At 32.9% G+C, this 26,141-nt stretch overlaps 1 protein-coding gene across 1 annotated transcript in view; it reads left to right on the top strand.

Annotated features, from left to right (window-relative positions):
* Positions 1–26,141, top strand: part of Agmo (alkylglycerol monooxygenase) — a 327,319-nt gene that overhangs the window by 130,386 nt on the left and 170,792 nt on the right. Inside the window, exon 5 of the mRNA XM_071608010.1 lies at positions 9,661–9,756. Coding sequence (XP_071464111.1) covers positions 9,661–9,756 — 96 coding nt within the window. The remainder of the gene's footprint in view (positions 1–9,660; positions 9,757–26,141) is intronic.

The following is a 26,141-nucleotide window of genomic DNA, read 5'->3' as shown; positions in this document are numbered from 1 at the left end:
ACAGCTTTCTGAGTGGTTGCACTAATTTGTAGTGCCATCAACAAGGCAGGAGTGTGCCTTTTTCCCCATATCCTCACCAACATTTATCATTACTTGTATTCTTGGTAATTGCCATTCTGACTGGAGTGAGATGAAATCTCAGTGTAGTTTTTATTTGCATTTCTCTAATTGCTAGAGATGTTGAATATTTGTTGATCATTCGCATTTCTTCTTTTGAGAAGTGTCTGTTTAGATTTTTTGCTCATTTATTGATTGGGTTATTTGGTTTTTTTTGGTGTTTTTTAGTTTTTTGTATGTTCTGGATATTAATACTCTAACTGAGGAGCAGGTGGCAAACATTTTCTCCCATTCTCTTTTCATGCTTTTAGTTAACTTTGCTATGCAGAAATTTTTAATTTGATACCATTCCACTTTTTTATTTTATTTTATTTTTTTTTCAGGGGTTTTTTTTTTATTGTTGGTTGTTCAAAACATTACATAGTTCTTGATATATCATCTTTCACACTTTGCTTCAAGTGGGTTATGAACTCCCATTTTTAGCCCATATACAGATTGCAGAATCACATCAATTACACATCCATTGATTTACATATTGCCATACTAGTGACTGTCATGTTCTGCTGCCTTTCCTATCCTCTACTATCCCCCCTCCCCTCCCCTCCCCACCCCTCTTCTCTCTCTACCCCCTCTACAGACCTTCATTTCTCCCCCTTGTATTATTTTTCCCTTTCCCATCATTTCCTCTTGTATAACCCTGAGGGTCTCCTTCCATTTCCATGCAATTTCCCTTTTCTCTCCCTTTCCCTCCCACCTCTCATCTCTGTTTAATGTTAATCTTCTTCTCATGCTCTTCGTCCCTACTCTGTTCTTAGTTATTCTCCTTATATCAAAGAAGACATTTGGCATTTGTTTTTTAGGGATTGGCTAGCTTCACTTAGCATAATCTGCTCTAATGCCATCCATTTCCCTGCAAATTCTATGATTTTGTCATTTTTTAATGCAGAGTAATACTCCATTGTGTATAAATGCCACATTTTTTTAATCCATTCGTCTATTGAAGGGCATCTGGGTTGGTTCCACAGTCTTGCTATTGTGAATTGAGCTGCTATGAACATCGATGTAGCAGTGTCACTGTAGCATGCTCTTTTTAATATCCAGAGTATACAAAGAACTCCAAAAATTAGACAATAAGATAACAAACAACCCAATCAACAAATGGGCCAAGGACCTGAACAGACACTTCTCAGAGGAGGACATACAATCAATCAACAAGTACATGAAAAAATGCTCACCATCTCTAGCAGTCAGAGAAATGCAAATCAAAACCACCCTAAGATACCATCTCACTCCAGTAAGATTGGCAGCCATTATGAAGTCAAACAACAACAAGTGCTGGCGAGGATGTGGGGAAAAGGGTACACTTGTACATTGCTGGTGGGACTGCAAATTGGTGCAGCCAATTTGGAAAGCAGTATGGAGATTTCTTGGAAAGCTGGGAATGGAGCCACCATTTGACCCAGCTATTCCCCTTCTTGGTCTATTTTATTTTTTTTAATGTTATTTCTCATGCTTTAGAAATCTTGTCAAGGAACTTGGTTTCTGTGCCAGCATGTCTGAGTGTAGGGCCTACACTTTCTTCTAGTAGGTACAGTTTCTGGTCAGATTCCTAGGTCTTCAATCTACTTTGAGTTGAGTTTTATGAAGGGTGAGAGGGGTTAAATTTCATTCTACTACATGTGGGTTTCCAGTTTTCCCAAGACCATTTGTTAAAAAGGCCATCTTTTCTCCAAAATATGTTTTTGGGCCCTCTGTCAGAATCAGATAACTATATTTATGTGGGTTTGTCTCTTTGTCTTCTATTCTATTCAGTGGGTCTCCAGTTTTGGTGCTTTTGAGAAAGGATCTCACTAAGTTGCTGAGATTGGCCTTGAATTAGCAATTATCCTACCTCAGCCTCTTAAGTCTCTGGGAGTACAGATATGTGCCACTGTGCCTGGTTTTGTGGACTTATTTTTGAGGGTGCTATTTTTTTTTTTTGGTTCCAAGTAATGAAACCCAGGAGTGTTTACCACTGAACTATATCAGTCTGTTCATTATTATTATTATTATTATTATTAATTATTATTATTATTAATTTTGAGACAGGGTCTGGCTAAATTGCTTAGGGCCTTTCTGGCTTTGAATTTGTGATCCTCCTGCCTCAGGCTCCCAAGCTGCTGAGATTACAGGTTTGCATCACTGCCCATGGCGAGGATACTAATTTTTAAAAAACCTTCATTACTTTTAGGAAATAGTAGAGAGAAATTGACTAGAAATAAAGAAATCTGGATCCCAGCCCTAGTCCTGTTGTTAACTAGCTTTGCCACTCTGAGCCAATCAATCATTTGAGTGTTGATGATTTTATGCATGAAATGGGGCTATTAATATTTGCTCTGACTTCTCATATGGTTATTTTGAATAGCACCTTAAATAATGAGTGTGGAAATTCTGCAAAATATATCAAGTATATTTCTCATGTATGATATTATTTTTATATTACATATAAGAATACAGAGGAACCTCTGTGAAATCTCAGATCTTCTTATTACATTGCACTCTCTGCCAAACTACATAAACAAAGTGTTTTTCAGTTGCTGCAGTTGGAGTTATTTAAAGACAAATGTGATTATATAAATATGCAAAAAACTAACAATTTTGATGTAATGCACTTGAATGTGCTGAGGATAAAATTCTCATAAGTCTTCTTTTTAAAATGAAAGCAGACCTTGAGCCCCCATGAAGTAAATATTTTCAGAGCCTCAAATCTAGCACACATCAGGAAAATGGAATTATTCTGTAGCTTATCAAGTCATCTAAAGTGTAGGACTAATACTGTTCATTCTCTAATTATCAGTGTCTTTCTTTACAGAAATCTGATAGTCATTTGCAATCTTTTCAGTGTAGGGCGAATAAAATGAAACAATAGTTGTACTTGAGGTAGCATTATTTTTTTTTTTTTGTCACATTTAAACATTTTACAAGTGGCTAAAAATTCTACTTCCTTTACATGTTATTTTTGATTGAAGAAGTTCATCCACTTGAGGATATAAAGTATGAATTCGTATTCTCAAGGTGATTGCTTTCCTCGGAGGGAATCAGGTAAATATATAGCTGTGGTTACAAACTGTTAAGCTACTGAGAACGGCTCTGGGTCCAGTGAAGCTTCACAGAAGAAATAATGGTTAGTCAGATCTGTAAGATTGGTAAAATTTTGCCATAGGTTCTGTAAATGAAACATTAAAGGTAGAGGGACAATATCTATAGAAACACAAAACTATGGCTGGACATGGTGGCATACACCTGTAATCCCAGCAGTTCTGGAGACTGAGGCAGGAGGATCGCGAGTTCAAAGCCAGCCTTAGCAACAGTGAGGCATTAAGCAACTCAGTCTCTAAATAAAATACAAAATAGGGCTGGGGATGGGGCTCAGTGGTTGAGTGCCCCTGAGTTCAATCCCTGGTACACAAAGACACACACACACACACACACACACACAACCAAAACCACAAAACTATGGACAAATATGATAAACTTAATGAGGAACAAAGTACATGTGTGGTATGTGTGTTAACTTTCTGAGGGCTTCAGGAACATAGGACCAAAAACTGGTGGCTTAGAGCAGCAATGTATTGTCTTACAGTTTTGGAGGTTGGAAGTCTGAAATCAAGCTGTCAGCAGGGCCAGTTCTCTGCTCAGACTGTGAGGGAGCAGCAGTTCAGTCCTCCCACCTGGATTCTGGTGTTCTGCAGGCAGCATGTGGCATTCCTTGCCTTGTAGATGCATCACTGTGGTTCCCACCTTTATGTTCCCTTGACATTCTCCCTGTATGTCTATCTCCATATTTACATTTCCCCTTTTTGTAAGACAACAGTCATACTGGATTGGGATCCACCAAGTTTCTTCATTTTAACTTGATTACTACTGTAAAGATGCTATTTCCATAAAAGTCCACATTCTGAGCTACTAGATGCTAAGGTCTCACATATCTTTTGGGGAAGACATAATGCCACCCATAGTGGTATGATTATGGCCATAACACATGAGAAGGTGGATTGTGTAAAGGGGAAGTAGGTAAGAGAAGAGGCATGGGTCCAGGAACATAGGCCTAGGTTCCTTTAAGATAATGACTAAGAATTCCAAACACGTAAAATATAAGTAGGTATGTTCTAAGGATAGAGATCAGTACTCTCTATAATTCAAGAATCTGGTTCTTTGTCACTAAAAATCATAGATTAAAGAAGGTGGGACTTATCACTTGATTCTTCAATCAGTGTCTCAAGTCTGAAGGAAAATTTAAATTTTTTTTTTTCTGTGAAACAATGTTTTAAAAATAATTGAGAATCCCAGAGGTAGAGACACTACAAAAGTTGATTCAACTACTTAAAGTAGACAAAGAATCCTGGAGCTCAAAAAATTGTTTTTCTTTCAAACTAATTATACCCTTAAACTTCAACCATTTTGCTTTTTGCAGTGTATTTGTGAAAGACTCTCTTCTCTAAAAGTCTGCCTTTTCTCCCAGTTTGTCATCTCCTTCTGGCTCTACTTCCTGCCTCAGACAAATTAATATGCTTAATTCCCATGACCCTGGCAAGCCTGTCCTGCATTCTCTGCTAATCTGCCTTGAAGTCCCCAGTGCATGAAGGACTGCTCCATCCACAATCTTCCCTCCCATCCCCAGACTGCTGAGTGCTGGGGACATCCTCCAACACTGGCCAGGATGGTGCCCTTCCACGTATGGCTTCCAGACACAGCAACTCCACACTGCCTTCCAAGCCAGCAACATGAGACTGCTCAACATGAGGCCACTCTATTTTCTTTTCTATGCCTTGGAAAAGCCTTTCTAGAATTTCACAGCCCCCTCAACATCTCTTCTCCACTGCTGCCTGAGGAACATATTTAAAACTTCACAGAGAAGCGTGAGTTTTTCCAGTGTTCCCTGGCTCTACTTTCTTTTCACCTGTCTTCAATTAAGACTCGGGAATTCACAGGTGAACATGCTTTTCTTACCTCTCATTTTAGAGAAAATGTTCACCTCTCTTCAACAAGTCTAATTTGTAGGTTGGTGACCTGACTCTGGTTGCCTCTCTTGGATTTTGTCCAATAAGCTATTCTTTTTTTTTTTCCAATTTTACCAATTTATTTATTTATATATGACGGAAGAATGCATTGCAATTCTTATTACACACGTAGAGCACATTTTTTCATATCTCTGGTTGTATACCAAGTATATTCACACCAATTCATGTCTTCATACCTGTACTTTGGATAATAATAATCATCACATTCCACCATTATTAATAACCCCATGTTCCCTCCCTTCCCCTCCAATCCCTCTGCCCTATCTAGAGTTCATCTCCTGCTCCCTATCCCACTATGAATCAGCCTCCTTATATCAAAGAAAACTTTCGGCATTTGTTTTTTTTTTTTTTTTGGATTTGCTAACTTCACTTAGCATTATCTTCTCTAACTCTATCCATTTACCTGCAAATACCATGATTTTATTCTCTTTTATTGCTGAGTAATATTCCACTGTGTATATATGCCACATTTTTTTAATCCATTCATCTACTGAAGGACATCTAGGTTGGTTCCACAGTTTAGCTATTGTAAATTGTGCTGCTATTATCATTGATGTGGCTGTGTCCCTGTAGTATGCTGTTTTTAAGTCCTTTGGGTATAGACCGAGGAGAGGGATAGCTGGGTCAAACAATGATTCCATTCCCAATTTTCCAAGACATCTCCATACTGCTTTCCATATTGGCTGCACCAATTTGCAGTCCCACCAGCACATTTATCTCTTTTCCTCTCAATGGTGTCTTTCATATCAACCTATAAATATATTCATGTCTCTCATATTTTAGAACATAATATACAAAATTTCCTTCATCATTCATTGTTTTATTCTAGGAATATTTCTAGGTTTCTTCTTTCTTTTTCTCAGGGAAAAGATAAGCAAGTGATGATCTCTCCCTCTGTTGTATTATCTCCCACATCCTCTGGGTTATTCTTATACTTACTGAGGTTTGGATTTCAAGTCTACTGCTGTTCTAATCACACCTGAAAATCCAGTGTAATTTTTAAAAATTCTTTTATTATTTAGACACTTATTGGGAATCTTCTCTCCATTGTAAGAATTTCTCATTTGTGTCTAATGACACCAAGTAATCTTTTCCATCTTCGTAACTGTCCTTTTTTTAGCCTAATTTGCTTCCTCTCTTATTTCTAAGTGCTCATGGAGTTACACATTTGGCTGTTATCTTCTCACTGTGGATACCTTCATTAGTTTGAATACAATTGATATTTACATGGTACCACATCAGCAAGCTTAACCCAGATAATTTCTGATTCCTTGATATTTGATTCCACACTCACAGTTCCAACTGCTCACTCCGTAGCTTCCTGGGGGTATATCTCAACACAACATTCCCCAATCTGACCTTCATTAGCTATTCCTCCTGTTCACTGTGAATACTCTGAGGGAGAATCACTTCTAGACCCCTCACCTAGATTCTGGTGGTTTGCAAGCCAGAAATCTGGATATGGTCTTATACCTCTTTATCACCCTCTACTCCTATGATTAAATAGTTGCTGATGTGATTAAAAACACATCATTTTCTACTGGGCTTTTGAAATAGGCTCCAAACATATTTTTATATTTGTTTTTTTCTTACATGTTTAACAAGATGAATGTTAACTGTTTCCTTATGTCCATTACTTAGAATGGTAATAAAAGCCTTCCCTCTTGATTTAGTCACTTTCTAAATTCTTTTTCTTTTTCTTTCTTTCTTTTTTTTTCTATAGTGAGTCACGGCACATTGGAAACTCCCTAATCAATAAGAGTGATGGATAATTTCTTTAGAACAATGCAAATTATTGTAATGGTTTCAGGGTTTCTGAACTTCCTGGGATCTGCCCCGAAATAGCAGAATCCAATCCAGTCCCTTGCTACCCTATCTCCAACACCTTCAACAAGGCTGAAATACTTACAGTGCCCCCTACAGGCCATGTGGTTCCTGGCACCCTGATATTACCTCAGGTGTGCTTGCTTCACTCCTAATGGATAAAATCTGCTTACTTTCTGTTAGATAAGGGACACCTCTAGGCTTACTCACATGTTTTCCTCACACGTACAGATCTGTCTGGGTTATTCCATCTTTATGACCCTATTATATATGTTTTCTGTCTAAGGTAAGAGAATAACTCAGGGCAAACAGTATAACAGGGCTAAAGAGCCTTGGCCTCAGAATGCCATAGGTGTGAATGGTAAGAATGGATATATTTGGTAAACAGTATACTGTCCCTTGGCCCAGTTACTGTTACTAAACTCAGTCTGAGGAAGAAAAATTTTTCTTAGTCAAGTTAGTACAACCAAGGATTTATGATGGAAATGGAGTTTTCATTGGTTTTAAAGGCTATAGACGATTTGGGAGTGCTAAGATTTGAGGTGGAAAAGAAGATAAGTAGGCTGGGGATATCCCTTGGTGGTAGAGTCCTTGCTTAGCACATGGGAGACCCAGGATTTGATTCCCAGACCTTAAAAGTGAAAGAACAAACAACAATAACAAAAACGATATGTGAGAATTCTCCTAATTGGTCTACGTTTACTAAACTCCTTTGAATCTTAAAAATTATGATCTTGGTTGTATAATTAGGTTTTTTTGTAACATTATATTAATCCCAAAAATTATCACTCAATGAATGTGACTTATTGACAATCTATACTCTTACTTATTAAAAGTGTGATTGTTTTTTAATGCCTGGTGAACTCATTTTTCCAATGGTCAGTTCATCATTATATTTACTGATTGGTAAGGTTTAGGATATTGTTTCATAAAATGAGTTTTTAGGAAATCTAATCCTTTGGGAAATTCATCAAGAAATTATTCCATGGGCTAACAGGTGTGGTAAAGGCTCTCAAAATTCTTTGTAAAGAAACTTCACCTGTTTAATCCACCATTTTACCTCTTAACTGTAGAACTGCTTTTTCCATAACTGCTGTTAATATTTCATGGGACTATTCCCCAGAATTTGAAAAATTATAATTAACTATAAGTATTAATCTGATTAATCTGCCATTTATTATTTAAAAAAAAAACAGAACTATTCGTTAAGCACCCAAATAATTTGTTTTACATTTTTTCTCATATACTAAAGAGTAGTTTCCAGATTATCCCTTTGTCATAGGCCATAAATGTGTTGTAAACAATGGTTATTATTAACCTATTATAATATATTATAAAAGTCATAAAGACATAGATCTTTTGGAACCCCAAGGATAATTAGATTTCAAATGGTGTTCTACTACTCCACTAGTCTGAGAAAATTGAGTCCTGGAGAAGCTTAAGAAAATTTTGAATATAAAAAAGAGAGTCTACAGTGGAACCACAGCTTAAAAGATGATCTCTTGAGTAAGGGTCCTATATTCTTTATTTGCTTACCACTTTATTCCATTTATCAGGAACCCATTTATAAATAATTAAACTGACCTTGCTTGTGATAATAGTTGATTTTTTTTTAGTATTGTTTTAGTTAAAGATGAAAACAATGACTTTTATCTTATTTTGTTTTGTTTTTATGTGGTTCTGGGATCCAACCCAGTGCCTCACATGTGCTAGGCAAGTGTTCTACTACTGAATCACAACCCCAGTCCAATAGTTCATATTTTTCATGACTTAAGTTTAGAATCAGAAGCTAGAAGATTTTATGTAAATATCTAATTTCAAGTGCATAATTTAGAAATCAAGTTGTAATGTTTAGAAGAAATGTTTTTAATATATCTGGCCTTTTAGAAATGTGGACTCTCATATCAGAAATATAAAGTGCATGTAAGATTCTTCTTATTCTTCTTTGGTTGTTCATTTTTTTTTCATTTAATAAAATGTTTTCTACCAACATGAAACCATTCTTGGGGATCAAAGTCATTAGGAGAACACAGTAGATCACGCTTTTTAGTTGATTCTAAACAGTTCTGTGGTTTAAGCAAAAGATTTTGTTTTTCCAAGGCAGAGGCATTCCATCTGTTAGGAAATATGGACTTCAGAATTTGTTTCCACTGTGCCACCACATATTACCTCCTACCTTAATGACTTCCAAGTATTAGAAATTATGATACCTTTAATCAGTTACATAAAAAATATTTAAAATGAAAAATATATTATATCCTTTCTTTATTCAAAGACACTTTTGTTTATTGTATCTCATTTTATTATTAAAAATGCCAGATAACACAGAATTTAGGGGTTGTCAAAGGTACAAAAGCACATGTTTCTACAATTTTTTACTTACATAAGGTAAGATTTTATGTGTATAAGAAATTTCTTTATGTGCAGAAAACACATCTAGCTTTTCAAGGTTAAGCAAATAATATACACAACATATGGCATTTTTACTAAACAACCTTAAATGCAAAAATAGAAGGTTAGTGGATTTAGCTACTATTTGTCTGCAACTTTATCACAATGTGAAAAATTGATGCCACAATGTCAAATATAATAAGAAAATATATAGACAAAGGTATATTTTATAAAGAAATGTATATTTAGAATATTGAACCATTGATAAATCCTATGCTGAGAAATACTGTATGTAATTTTTTTTTTATTTTTTATTTTTATCTTTAAGATTTTCTACTCTCCCATGGCCCTCTTCATACCACCCTCTGTATATGCTGTTCATCTTCAGTTCAATCTACTTTACCAATTTTGGATCCATACTGAGGTAACTTTTTTTACCCCTTAAGTTTTATATCTAAATAGCCTGAAGTAATGTCCTGGAAATCCACTAGAAGCTGATTTATTGTGTAAGAAAAATCTTTGTCTGCCTTCTTTAAGGAGAAACATCTGTTCATTTTTATTCCTTTTTTCTGAATATATATTGCAAAGTTTATAAGAAGCAATGAGGCCAGTTGGTCTTGATTAAATAAAACAATTTTTGAACTATTAAGTACCAAAACATTTTAATACTATATTCAATACAATATCTACCTGTATTGCAGTTTATTAAATATTACTAAGAGATGTTAAAATTTATTTCAATTTGGAGATATAAATTTTTATACATTTTATATAGATATATATTTATATATATTCATATACTAAAAAATCTAGAGACATCTATATAGATATATCAGTAGAAACTTCTTGAAAACTCCTTGGAAAAAATTAATATTTATGCAAATTAGAAAAATACTTTTTTTTTGGAAAATATTATTTTAATTATATAGTTTACGTTTTATTTAAAGGCATTCAATATATTGTTAAGGCTTTATTTGTCTTCTAAAAAATTAAACAAATAGAATTTTTTGTTTCTTCTGGGGTATTTCAATTTGTCAGACTTGAATGTTTGCAGATAGATCATTAAGCAACTGTTTGGTTTATGAACTATTGTACTGATCTTGTTGTTAAGTATCAAAAATCACAGACCCAGAAAAATTCCTACTTATACACTCGAGAACCCTTTCAAGCATTTGGTATTTATTGGAAGCCTTTTGAAGTTACGATAGGAAGCACATTGACAGGTGTTGCAATTGGTTGAAAAATATCACAAATCACAGCTGCATAAGATGTCAAATCTTGATACAACAAAGAGCATTATTTCATTAATCTGCAATATTTCTTGCTACTGATTTGCTTGGAATAAAGAGACTGTTACCCTGACTTTGAACATATGTTGCATTTTTTGAAGATCGCTCATGAAATACTATTGTGTTTTATGATAGTTGACACACATCAAACAGTCAATACTACAACCATCTGAAAGAGTTGTTGAGGCCAATTCTGACTCTAGAGGTCAAGGACCAAATTTGTTTAAATCAGTGGATGGAAACTTTCTGATGATTTACATGGAGGGGTTAAAGGAGAATTACACTTTTATAGCAGTTCTGCCCCAGGTCGTGCCACGTGTTGGTCAGCTTTTTGTCTGGATACAGAACAATGGTGCCTAAGTAACTTCCATTTTTTTTTCCTGTCTCTCAGAAATGTCCCTGAATAGGATTTCAGTTCCATTCCCTGAAGTGGGAGACTGAGAGTGAGGAAAAGCCAGTGGTGAAAATTCTTTCTTTTAAGCTCAGAATGAACCTCCAGGTGGCTTCCTTTCCAGTTCAAAAGCAGTGCCTTAGAATCTCTCCCTTGTGCTCTACTTCTTAGTTTTGAAAGTACTTTGCCATGTGTAATTACAACAGCTGGACTGGCCTGAGAGGCATGAAGACACTTTATGGAAGTGATGGTTTGGATCCTCAAAATTCAAGTTATTAGCTGTGGATACATTTCTGAAATTTTTTTCACAACTGTGTGATGTCACTAGTTTATTGTACATAATATACCACCATTTGTTTACAAATAATAGAATAATTCTCCAGGGGTTAGAATCAAGATATTTTTCATAGTGGCTGCTTTGGGTAAATGGAATACAGAACTGGAAGAACTGGAGTAAGGAGAAGATTAAACTATTTAAAAAAAAAAAAATTTAACATGTGTTTGCTGGACTTTTTCATATAATGCTAATACCCATATTAGGAAATAAAAATGGAGACTGAAAACAATAACCTTCAGTGTAGGAAAATATCTACTTTATGACTGGAAAAAGTATTAACCCCGCTGAGTTACTTGCACACTGTTTAAGATCAGGCATCCTGGATATAGCTGACCAGGCACAGAAATGACATGTGTGAGCTATAGATGTGACAGTGTTGGCCAATGCAATTTGTGCTATCCTAAGTGACTCTCAGTTCTTTCCCTTCATGAAGATCAGTTCTCACTCTCAGGGTAAACTAGTCTTAAGGTGGTATGGATTTTCTAAAAGTGAAGAAGAAAAATGTTTTTCCTTTCAATCAACCCAGTTAAGATGAGAGGAAGGAAAAATAAAAACAATTTTAAATCATGTTTTTAAAAAATTGTTTATAGGAAGAAAAAAAATGGGTCATTAAACAAATTGAATAGTTCATTGAAATTTTCTGTTTACTCTTAGGGTACTTTAATGAAGACACAACAGATTCTTAGTCACATATTGTTTTTTGAAAGTTACAAAACATTTTGCTTTAAATTATATTCTCTTGCTTAATTTTTGTGAAGACATTTTGTTTGTAGATTGTTCGTTGATCTAAAGTGTGTGTAACTTCTTATGAATTTGCTGAGTTCAATAAAAGAAACTTTTTATCTAATATATATTTTTAACTTAGTAACTACAACATTTTTAGAGTTTTAGATATTTTTCATTATTTGGGTGCTAGCTGATTTTACATGGTGCAGTAATATTACTAACAATAACTGCTACCTTTGATCATAAATTTACTATTTTTTTATGTATATATCACATGATACTTGAGTACAAAAATGTTATAACAAACAAAATTATTTAAAACTTTAGTATTGAAGATTTGAATCAAATTATTTGATGATTTTTATAATACTAAACTGAAACCCCTAAATGTAACACTATGCAAATATTAGAAATATAATGAATAGGGCTGGGGATGTGGCTCAAGTGGTAGCGCGATTGCCTGGCATGCGTGTGGTCCGGGTTCAATCCTCAGCACACATACAAACAAAGATGTTGTGTCCACCGAAAACTAAAAAATAAATGTTAAAAATTCTCTCTCTCTCTCTAAAAAAAAAAAAAGAAATATAATGAATAATCTCTGTATATTGATATGAATAGAATACCAAATAAATCAAAGTATATAGTATGTGTTATGTATATTATGTGCTAATATTTATGCTAAAAGACATAAAATTATATATTTTGCATATTCAGATATACGTAAAATGCCTTTAGAAAGACATAGGGTAGCCATTTCTCTTCCTGTAGGAGGGTTTTTTTTTGGGGGATCGCTAAGAGATAAAAATCAGAGTAAGACATTAATATGAATTTAACCATTATACTTTGGGTAAAATGTGATCTCTGTATGTTGTTATTTCTTTAATAATGATACTGAGCAGCTGTAAATTTGATGAACAGAAATACTGAATTTAGAAAAATTTTAATTTCTTATTTTTTTTCTTTTTTTTAAAAAAAAATTTTCTAAGAAATTTTAACTGTGTCAAACTCTGAAAGATATTCTCCTAGAATATTTTTTGAAACTTTAAAGTTTTGAGTTTTACCTTTAGGCCTATGATATACTTGGAATTCACCTATAGGTCTGTGACATACTTGTAATTATCTTTATATAGAGAATATGGTAGGGAACAAGATTAGTTATTTCTATGTGTATATCCACTTGCTCCAGACACATTTATTTGGAGATAGTTTTGTTCATTGGATGGCTTTGGTGTGTTTGTTGAAAAGAAAGTAACCATGTATGGTAGGATCTTTTTTTTTTTCATTTTACTCTCTTTCATTGATTTGTTTTCCTTTATATCAATCCCATATTTTATGTATTACTATAATTTATAGCAGAGTTATCATATTGTTTATAATTGTTATATTATTTATAATATAATATAGTTATTATATTATTTATTTAAATAAGTTATACAGTTTATAAAATAATTTGCTTACAATCCACTAGAATTTTCTTCTTGCAACATTTTATACTCTTTCAAACATAAATAGAAGGACATCTACAATTTAAACAGATCAATTTCAAGCAATGAAATAGAAGATGCCATCAAAAGCCTACCAACCAAGAAAAGCCCAGGACCTAATGGATTCTTAGCTGAGTTCCACAAGACCTTCAAGGAATACTTAATACCAGTACTCCTATAACTATTTCATGAAGTAGAAAAGGAGGAAACACTTCCAAACTCATTCTATGAGGCTAGTATTACCCTGATACCTAAGCCAGAAAAAGACACATCAAGGAAACAAAACTTCAAACCAATATCTCTGATGAAGAAAGATGTAAAAATTCTCAATAAAAATCTGGCAAATCACATACAAAAACATCTTAAAAAGATAGTGCACCATGATTAAGTGGTGTTTATCTCAGGGATGCAAGGTTGGTTCAACATACAGAAATCAATACATATAATTCATCACATCAGTAGACAAAAAGATAAAAATCATATGATCATTCAAATAGATGCATAACAAGCATTTGAAAAAAATACAACACCCTTTCATGTTTACAATATTGGAAAAACTAGAGATAGTAGGAACATACATCAACATTGTAAAAGCTATCTATGCTAAGCCCAAGGCCAACATCATTCTAAATGGAGAAAAAAATAGAACCATTCCTTCTAAGAACTGGGACAAGACAGGGATGCCTCTTTCACTACTCCTATTCAGTATAGTCCTTGAAATTCTAGCCAGAGCAATTAGACAGGTGAAAGAAATTAAAGGGATGGGAATAGGAAAAGGAGAACTCAAACTATCATATTTGCTGATTATATGATTTTTTACTTAGAGGATCCAGAAAATTCCACCAGAAAACTTCTATAGTTAATAAATGAATTCAGCAAAGTAACATCAATACCCTTAAATAAAATGCATTTCTATACATCAGTGATAAACCCTCTGAAAGAGAAATTAAGAAAACTACTCCATTCACAATAGCCTCAATAAAATAAAATACTTGGGGATGAATCTAACAAAAGAGGTGAAAGACCTCTACAATGAAAACTACAGGACAGTAAAGAAAGAAATTGAAGAAGACCTTAGAAGATGAAAAAAAAGTCTGTCATCTTCATGGATAGGCAGAATTAATATTGTCAAATAGCCATACTACCAAAACTGTTATACAATTCAATGCAATTCAATTAAATTCCAACAACATTCCTCATAGAAATAGAAAAAGCAATTATGAAATACATTTGGAAAATATAAGAAACCCAGAATAGCCAAAGCACTCCTTAGCAAGAAGAGTGAAGCAGGAGGCATCATATCAAACCTTAAACTATACTACAGAGCTATAGTAACAAAAACAACATCGTACTGGCACCAAAATACACGTGTAGACCAATGGTACAGAATAGAAGAAACAGAAAAAAAACCCCACAAAAAATAGAGTTTTCTTGTACTAGACAAAGGTGCCAAAAACATACATTGGAGAAAAGATAGCCTCTTCAACAAATGGTTCTGGGAAAACTGGAAATCCATATGAGCAAAATGAAATTAAGTCCTTATCTCTCACCATGAACAAAACTCAACTCGAAGTGGATCAAGGATCTATAAGTTAGACCGGAGACCTTGCACCTAATAGAAGAAAAGTAGGCCCAAATCTTCATCAAGTTGGATTAGGTCCTGACTTCCTTACCCGGAATCCTAAAGCACAAGAAATAAAATCAAGAATCAATAAATTGGATGGATTTAAACTAAAAAGCGTTTTCTCAGCAAAGGCAATGATCAATAGTATGAAGAGAGAACCCACAGAGTGGGAGAACATCTTTACTACATGCACATCAGGTAGAGCACTAATTTCCAGGATACATAAAGAACTCAAAAAATTTATCATCAAAAAAACAACCCAATCAAAAAATGGGCTAAGGCACTGAACAGACATCTCTCAGTAGAAGATATACAATCGATTAACAAATATATGAAAAAGATGTTCAACCTGTCTAATAAGTAGAGAAATGCAAATCAAAACTATTCTAAGATTTTATCTCCCTCCAGTCAGAATGGCAATTATCAAGAATACAAGCAACAAAAAGTGTTGGTGGGGATGTAGGGGAAAAGGTACACTCAGACATTGCTGGTGAAACTGCAAATTGGTGCGACAAATCTGGAAAGCAGTATGAAGCTTCCTTAGAAAAATTGGACTGGAACCACCATTTGACCCAACTATCTCTATCCTTGGTCAATACCCAAAGGACTTTAAATCAGCATAAACTCAGACACTTCAATGTTTATAGCAGTTCAATTCACAATAGCTAAACTGTGGAACCAACCTAGATGCCCTTCAAACCAATATCTCTGATGAATGGATAAAGAAACTGTAGTGTATATACACAATGGAATATTACTTAGCATTAAAAGAGAATAAAATTATGGCATTTGCACATAAATGGATGGAGTTGGAGAATATCATGCTAAGCGAAGTAAGCCAATTCCAAAAAAAACAAAGGTTGAATGTTCTCTCTATAAGTGAATGCTGATCCATAATGGGGGGAGAGAGAATGGGAAGAATGGAGGAACTTTGTATTGGGAAAAGGGGAGGGGGTACGAAAGATGGTGGAATGAGAAAGACATCATTACCCTAGGTAAATGTATGATTGCATAAGTGATGCAAAATTGTGTACAACTAGAGAAATGAAAAGTTGTGCTCCATTTGTGTACAATGAAATAAAATGCATTCTGCTGTCATGTATAGCTAATTAGAACAAATAAAAATTATTATACTCTTAACAAAAAACAATTTTATTTTTTTCTTTTCTGTATATACATCACTAGTTTCTTTTTATTATTGCTCTGTTGAGGAGCTATAGTATAAGGTCAAAGTGATTATAGAAAGATATAGGCAGCTTCTACTGATTTGCTTGTGTGTGTGTGTGTGTGTGTGTGTACATGCACATATGTGTGTGCATTGAGTAGTTGTTGTATTTCTGGTGATTTAGCAGACATTCTATCTTAAATTGATATAAATACCACTTATCATAAATGTGATGGTCTTAAAGCATAATTCTATTAAAGCCCTCTCAAACTTTTGGCTAGTGTTCTTCCATGACAAATTCTCATATGGTATAAATTTCAAAATATTTTTATTATTCTAAATTTAATAAATTGATTATTTTTAAAGAAACAAAAAAAAAAAAAAGAATTAGTCTTTGCCATTTTTTTCTAATGGAGGTTTGTACCGACAAATTTATTCAAATTGTATTTTTTTTAAAAGAGATCTCCATTTTTTTCTTCACTTTTGGATATTTTCTTGGTATCAGATAATTCAATTGATATTCTTCTTTGCTATGATGTTTCATATGTATTTTTTCGTACATCAAATAGATTAGACTGCATAGCTATGTACTTTTTAAGGCAAATTTGGGAACAAAAACCTGGTCATTATTTCCTTAAACATTATTTGTGTACCTTTCTCTTTCTTTGTCTTCAGACATTAATATTTTGAGGCTTCTTTATATTGCCTCAGAGACCAAGAATGCTGTTAATTTTTAAAATTTTATGTTTTCTCATATTCATTTTTGAAAGCATCAACTTACCTTCAAATTTATTTTTCCTTTACCTGCTCTCTCCAATCTGCTACTAGGCACGTTTAGTATAATTTTCACATTAGATACTTTTTTAAATTGTAGAATTTCAGTTTATATATTAATGGTTTTTATTTCTCTGAAATTCTCTGTCACTCGTTACAACTATCTTTTCCTCTAAGTTTTAATTATATAGCTATTTTTACGTTCTTGCTGATTCCAATATTTGGGTTATGTTCAGATTTATTTCAATCAACTGTTTTTTTTTTTTTTTTTTACTTTTTTGTTACTTGATATGTATTACATTTACCTTTTTCTTTGTATGTCTAGTAATTTATTTTCATTATATGCTAAATTTATGACACATTTATTATAGAGATTCTAGATTCTCTTATGGTCCTCTGATCACTTCTTTAAATTTTTTATTCTAAGAGGTGTTGAAATAATTGGCTAGCTATTCTGTATTTTGGAAACTTTAATTTAGATTGTGTCTGGAGTTGTGCCTTTTGTCATTGTTTTTAGTCCTAAGATGTCCTTATCCCTGTCTAGAATATTAGGGCAAGACCTGTTTCTTTTTCTTTTCTTTCTTTCTTAATGAAATTCCTGAGTTGTTTACAAAGTCCCTCTCATTTGAATTTAAACTCTAAATTCTCTTTCTTGCTGGCCTGAGGCAGCAATCAAAATTCCTGCTCAGGGTTTCTTTGGCTTTTCACCTTCCTTGCTTTCCATCAAGTTCCTCAGTGTCAAGTCCTATGCAAGAGCCAGCCAAGGCTGGAAGGAGATTCTTATGCAGTTATTGTGGCTCCCTTTGTGTGTCTATTTCCTTTCTGAGATTTCCTCTTTCAATTTCCAGTCACTTTCATACTCACAAACTTCGAGGTCTGGCTCCTAATCTAGTAAAACTGGCACTCTTTGAGTTTGCCTCCCCTTCTTGCAGTCTGACATGTCTTAAGCATTCTAATAGGATCTTACTGTGAGAACTCTATCTGCAAGGCACACTGCCCATGTAGTGACCTAGTTGCTAAGTTATGAGGAAAACAAATTCTTCAGCACTCCGTAGTCAAGCAATAAGTACAGCCAGATATTTTATCTGGGAATATATTTATGAGAGACTTAAACAGTAAAAACTAAAATATAGAACTACAGGGATGCTATGTGGAATCCCACTTCTTGGTTTATACCCAAAGGATTTAAAATCAGCATACTGCAGTGACACAGCCACATCAATGTTTATAGAACCTCAATTCACAATAGCCAAAGTACTGAACCAACCTAGATGCTCTTCAACAAATTTATGGATAAACAATGGAATACTACTCAGCTTTAAAGAAGAATGAAATTAAGACATTTGCAGGTAAATGGATGGAGCTGGACAATGACATACTAGGAGAAATAAGCCAATCCTAAAAAAAAAAAAAACAAAGGCTAAATGTTTTCTCTGGTAAGACACTAATTCACAATAAGGGAGGAGACTAGGAAAAAACAAGAGATTCTTTGGATTAGGTAGAGGGGAGTGAAGGGAGGGGAGGGAGTAAAGGGGTAGGAAAGATAGTAGAGTGAATTGGACATTATTACCCTATGTACATATATGATTATACAACCAATGTGATTCTACATCCTGTACAACCAGAATGAGAAGTTATATTCCATTCATATATGATGTGTTAAAATACATTCTACTGTCATGTATAACTAATTTGAACAAATAAAAATTTTAAAATATTACTCTATTAGAAGCAGCAAAAATCATAGGGTGGTAGCAGCTTGGGCAGAAATGTAGGAAAAATGAGTCCTAAGGACACAACTAATACAGCATTTTGATTACTGCCCTTTTCCCCAAAATTACAGTTTCCTAATCTTTGGAAGTGTATATCTACTCTCCAAAACCTTATAGTCTACTTAAAACTTTGTCATGTGTAAAGGTTTGTTTTTAAGTAGATGCTTCATTTTATTTTATTATTTTATTACTCTATTGAAAAAAATAAATATTTGTGATATGAATTTTAACTTACAGTGGCAGAGAAAAATAGGTATTTTGTAAGAAACATGGTTATTTTGTCCCTTGTGTAGGTGGGAGATGTATTGAATTTATTACGTCAGCATATATTTTTCATTAACAAATATTTACTTTGTGTAAAGATAGGTGAGACATGGGAATATTTTACATATTATGATTATGAAAACTTAAATTTGAATATTAGAAGCACACAATTAGTTCCCTGAGTGTTTTTTTTAATCAAGATTAACTACAAATAACAATACCATTTTTATAATGTAAACAGTATTCTTTCCTTTGTGGTTTCTGATGTCAATTTTCCTGAGTTGAAATCCTGATTTTATCTGCTATTCTAAATATGCACTTGGAGTTTTACTTTACCTTCCTGTACCTCAGTTTCCTAATATGTAAAATAAAGAATCATAATATATAGCATTGAGGATTAAAGATGATGGTTTATGTTCTAGTCTAACAATTAGAATAGTTCTTAACACATAGAAAGTACAAATGTTTTCAGCATTGTTCTTTTTGAAAACTAGATGTCTATTTTGTTGTATGCAAATTATAAACCATTTCTAGCCACAATCATGATAATTTACACACATTTTGTGATATAATTGGAATATAGCCTATATTTTAATAGGAATTAACCAATATAATAAACAAAATCTTAAAAATCAAAAATAATTGATCAATGTGCAAATTTACTTGAGAAAAATGCATATGTAAATATGAGTGTGAGATTATGATAATGAGTGCAATGTTTAGTATTTTTTCCTAATTCAGAAATTGATTAATATAGGAACTACGAAATTTGACAAATTAAATACTTCAATTATATCCTTCAGACATTTATTCAGTCTCTGTGGCATTCCTAGTCATGTATATATTATGAACAAAAAGGATAAAATGGTAGAATAATAAGCTATAATATTCTGCATGAAGGAAAAGTTGTGGATATTGAGGAATATACAAAACCAAAAATCTGAAACCAAAACCAGGTCTGAAGTTTAGCAAAAAGTTGCAATCATCTTATGTCAAGAATTCTGTTATATATAGTTGTCATTGTGTGACATGTCTCAAGAAATATTTCATGAGATGCCATTTGTATTTGTCTATTTTATTTTATGCAGCATATACTTGCCTAGCACTCACATTTTTCAGGGAGTACCTTAAGTATTTCAACAAATGTCACCTCCTTACATCTTTATAAAAACTCTTTGGAATGGGTAGTAATATTACCTTAAGTCCATTATACTAAGTAACCTGCCCTGGGATGCGCAATTAGTAAGTGTCATAATGGAGTTTTCCTGCAGGGAGAGTATTCAAACTCCAGATGCCTTGTTGTCATTCCTTACACTCTGCAGCTTCCCTTGAGACAGCACACTTAGGTCTTAACATTGTCATAAAATACCCACCATGTTAACCATCCAATATGAGCCAAGTAAAAAAATTTCACTGAATTTCCACAGAATAATTTGAAACACTAAAGGTGAATTAAACCTTAATAGGTTAAAAGAATGAATTTAAGTTCACAGTATCTTAATAATGGGCCTTTAAATTAATGGTATATATAGTCATTCATACTGCAGGTAGTTTTTTTCTGAAATGTAATAGAAAAACTTTCAGAAAATTGAAGTTTTATATTCATCAAAATCTGTAAGCAAACACCATCATTTTAAAGCTAAGAATATTGATATTCTGTGATTTACTTAATATGACAATAGCTGGCTTCAGAGATGACTTTTGAGCTTTACTCCTCTTGCACACTTACTCTCTTAGCAATACATTTATCCTGTTGTGTTCCCAGCAAAATAACCGGGGGGTGACAAACAACTTGTGTACATTGATACAGTAGGAGTGGGAGCCGTTTATTGTAGGACAGGAGAGGTATATATACATTACACATAGCTTATCTTAATTAACATAAACTAGATACAGCAGTCAACCAATAAGGAATCTCCACACTTAATGGCTCGCTGGCATTACTTCACAAACCACTCCCCCTGGCAAAATGCCAGGCGCCATCCTGACTTGTTTACAGACCTTAACAGTATACCACAATGAATGGCAGCAGAATTTATGAAGAATCAATATGGTACAGTGAAAAGATCAAGGCCATTGATTAAGACAGCTCAGTTTTAGTCCCACCTGTACCAAACAACTACATATCCTTTGTCCACTCCTATTGTTCCCTTTAAAAATCTTACCTATTTTTAGATGCCAGTGCTGACGCAAATCCTTTGATAATGTTCTGCTGCTTATTGAATAAATTAAAAATGTCTTGCATTTTATGTTCTTCATAAACTGTATTCAATGACAGCACACCTATATCTCCTGATCTACATTCCATTAATTTTTATTCTTTGCTGAACTTCAACTTTTTATGTTGTTAATTTATATTAAAATATAGATCACATTAAAATTGTGTCACAAAAAAGCACATAAATAGTCATAATGATGTCTAGAGATGCATAGTACACTACATATAATAATCAAGGTATCTATTTAAAAAATATAGTTATATCAAATAATACTAACAGCATTTTTTAAAACTTTCTTTGTGTCAAGCACCATTCTGATGGTTAGACTAGAACATAAACTAGATCCATCTCAATTCCTCCACTTCATAAGCTCTTTCCCTTATTAAAAGCAAACACCTACATAGCTCAGTCCATGTATAAGTCCTTGTACTAAGTATTTTACACACACAGTGATCCCTCTGTATTCTTAGGTTCTACATTCATGATTCAAAAGTCCAAGTATCAAAAATATTTGGAAAAATATTATTTTCAAACTGAACATTTACAGACTTACCTTTCTTGTCAGCATGCCCTCTATAATTCAGAATCACAACTGTTTACATAGCACTTACACTACATTAAGTACTATAAGAAATCCCTAGGTGATTTTAGAAATTTAGTATAGAAAGATATGTATAGATTATTTGAAAATAGTATGCCATTTTAAATAAAGTCCTTTAGAATCCACATATTTGAGTATTTGCAAAGGAAAGTACTGAAACCAATTCCCCACAGATACCTAGGGATGACTGTGTTTACATATTTAATTTCCAGATAACACTTGTCCCCATTTGAAGTGGGGGAAACAAGTATATACAGGTTTTATAAAGTGCCTAATGTTATAGCTAGTTAATAGAAAATCTGTGATTAAAAGCCTGATCAGCAATTTTTCCCCCTCCTCTGAAATCCTGTGTTACTAATTTTATCTTTTAGAGCTAGAGTGTCTATATATCCCATATTGCCTGGATCTGTGCTGCTGAATGCTGTTTTTTTTTTTTTTTTTTTTTTGGCTTGATGGATAATAGGACATTCTTGCACTCTCTTAAAACTTGTTTGTACACTTGTACAGTGTACAGGAAAGAATTGCTTATCAGGCTTTAAATCACAGATCTCCTATTAACGAGCTGTAACATTAGGCACTTTCTCTAACCTCTTTTAGAGAGGTTACATAAATACCTTAAAAGTATTTATGTAAAATTTAAAAAAAATATATATAATATCTGTGAAATCATTTAAATAATACTTATTACTAATACTATTTTTAGTGTCAATTACTAATAACTACATTGTATTATCTATGTGTGTTTAAATGTTTGTACTTACATTTTTGTCATAAATATATTTATTCCATATCTCCCCCTAATAGTGTATGTTTTTCAGGCTTATGATGACATAGTTTGGATTTAAGGGAATTTGGTGGAAAAGTAAATTATATTCCAAAATATATGTTTTGGAAAATGCTTATTCAACAGGAATCACGGATTTATTAGCATGACTTAATGAAAAGAAGATGAAATTGGACTTTGCCCAATTCAACTTTCTCATGTATAAATTTCTAGTGTTTATACAAATGTAATATATATATATATATATATATATATATATATATATATATATATATATATATATATATATATAATGTAATGCCCGGCAAAGAATCTTTGAAACTTCTGACCTGAACTGACAGTTTTTTTCATTACCATTTTGAGGGTCACATCCTGCTTCAAGAATCTGTTCAGTTGTAGTGACTCTTTCCCAATAGTAACAAAAATAACAAAATTTTGAGAATTTTCTTGAGCTTCCAAGCTCATCTGAGGACTGTCTACAAATTCGTGGATTTCCATTTTAAAATGTCTGTTGTGAAAGGATTGGAATTTGAGCTTCAGAACTCGTATGTTGAACAAGCACCTCAAGAGATTAGACTGAACATTGATGTGATAAAGTGTGAATATCAGGCATATGGAGTTGACAGTAAACTTTTTGAGGACAAACACAAAGTCTACATTTTATGTTCCTTCACTTCCCCAATGTCCAGATAACTAAACATAAACATCTTTTGAATGAATGAATGAATGAATTGATTGATTGTGTTAACTATATTCTTTACAATTCATGTATGGGATAGGTGATAGGGCAGAGGGAAAAATAAGAAGAAAGTATTCACAGTAGACTTTAATAGCAGGCCAAAGAGACTAAAGATATACAGGTATTTGTATATTCTATTCTACTGTTTGAAAACATATTTTGTATATTTGCCTTCAAAAGATTAGTATCTGTAAATGTTTTTAACAGACCAAAATTTGTATTGCATGGCAATAAAGAGATTTAATATTTGAAAATGGAAGTTGAGATGGATATTCATATCTGTTTTGTTCACTAAAATATCTAATGCTTAGAGAATGCTTGGCATGTGGTTAATAACTCATTAATATTTGTTGGTTAATAAACATGGAAGTCACATGTTAAATTGGTAATATGATGATTAAGTGATCACAATATAATGAGTTTTAGGATGAGTCAGAAATATGGGCATGTATTATAAGATCACTTGGACTGAATTGTTAAACATGGATTACCTCTCATTTTTCAATTGCTTTTTTTTAACATAGAGTTAATATTATTTAAAATATCATGCATATCTTTCTTATTGGCTGCCCAAATAGAGAAATATAAAATGATGTGACAAAGGGAATGAAATTTATATGGTTATGATTATGGATGTTTTCAGTTCTCCTTCTGTCAATTAAATTGGTCTTAAAAATAAGTCATTTGGAATCCACCTCCCTTTGAAGGAACATGTTTAGCATTTCCTTGTATTTATTTTTCCAAAAAGAAATCAAAGTGTTATTTAACCTCTTGTTTGAAGAATAATGTAATCACCAGTGACAAGAATTAGCCTTCCAGATAATTTGTTTTAAACTTAGTTCTTTAAAACTGTTGTTTATTATATAAACATAGCCTAGTCCCAGTCTTTGTTAAAACCAAGCCTTTAGCTCCTTAACCCTGTGGTGTGGATTCATCAGAACTTTACTCCCTATGAAGCTCTTTATGATCCCAACAGTCTTGATTCCCCGAGATTGTTTCATTTCCAAACTATAAATATTGTTTTTTCACTCCTTGCTGTGGAAATTCAGCTACCTCCATATTACATGCTTACTGAAGTAGAAAACTGCCTAATCAGGTAGGAAAACATTTGGCTGTGAATAAATCAGCATTTGTTGAGTTTTTCAAAGTGTGAAACTAGGCAGACAAGCACATATCCTAGGAGCTCTGCTTTCTCCTACTTCCCTGTAGAGAAATCAGGGGCCAATATGGCCGCCTCTGCCATCTGTCTAAACACTTGAGTGTGTTGTCTTGAATTAACATAGCAGAACTAGTGGGGGATGTAATTAAGATTTTATTTTTACATTTCATCACCAGATGCTCTACAACATAAAGTCATCCATAAATGTTCAGATTGATTAAGCTTTTAACAAGGAAAACAATGTTAAAGATCAACTCATTTAGCACAAAAAATAAAATGATTTTAATATGTGGACTTTCTAGTGTTCATGGATTTTATACTTTTCTCCCCAAAACTTTAAATGAGAATTATATATACATATATATACATACATATATATATATATTTTTTGTTTTAAAGAACAAAGTTTATACCATCACTCATTCTACCTCTAAGAAACAGTAAATTATCTGATATTAAACTGTAATTTCCATTGTTGAACTTTGTGACCTTTCAAAGTCTTAGAACAGTATCATGTCTTCAGTAAAATCAAATGAATAAATGAAACCATGCAGATAATTTTGATTTCTATGTAATCCATTGAAGAAGTTTATGAACTTCTGAATTTTCTAAAATATTTTTTGAGAACAGTCCTTTGGGCTACTTGCAAAGTTGTACTACAGGGAGATAAAAAAACAAAATAAAAAAACAACGAATAGGAAAAGCATGCATCTTTACTACCAGATAATTTTCAGCTTGGAATTTGGAAAAGGAATGCAATATGATAATGGATAATTTGTGTATGTCAATTATAAATTCAAATTGAGTATAAATTTAAGCCTTTATTGTGCAATAATAATTGATTTTTTAATTGAATGGTTTTTTCATTGGTCCCAAGAGGAAAAAAAATTACTTGAAAAAGGTAACGTTTTTAGTAATACCTTTATTCTGAAATAGTTATAACTTTCATTTGAGACTCCACTGGAGTGTACATAACTTTCATTTGGGCAGTGACTGTGACTTTATTTCATTTTGCTTCTAAAACCTAGGAAGTTCTCTAAATATTCAATAAATGTTTGTAAAATGAATGTGCTGGCTGAGGAGAGACTTCTTGCTCTGTTGATTATGAAAATAGCTTTTAATAAGAGACTCTGATAAGATTTTAAAATACATACTTTAATGCTCTGATTATTTCTAGTGCTCACAGAAAATTCTTATTTTTAGCTTGTTGCTTAAAATAGCTCTTTGGAATTTGAGTATATATTTAATATTTAACATGTATGATAAATATATTTAAGAAGGATAAATATAGGTATTTACATTAATATTTTTGTTATTCAGAGTCTCTATAAATTAGGCTAAATATAGGGATATATTATTGAAATGGCATAGAAATATTTACAATGAACCATGTAAATGATTCATGAGAGTAGAATGAATCTGACATAACTTTCCTATGTTCGTATATGAATACACCACCAGGGAAACGCCATATCATGTAT

This window comes from Marmota flaviventris, chromosome 1, assembly GCF_047511675.1.
Source record: "Marmota flaviventris isolate mMarFla1 chromosome 1, mMarFla1.hap1, whole genome shotgun sequence".
In the NCBI taxonomy this organism is placed as follows: domain Eukaryota; kingdom Metazoa; phylum Chordata; class Mammalia; order Rodentia; family Sciuridae; genus Marmota; species Marmota flaviventris.
Note: the sequence above shows the minus strand (reverse complement) of the source record. Positions and strands in the feature narration are given on the sequence as shown.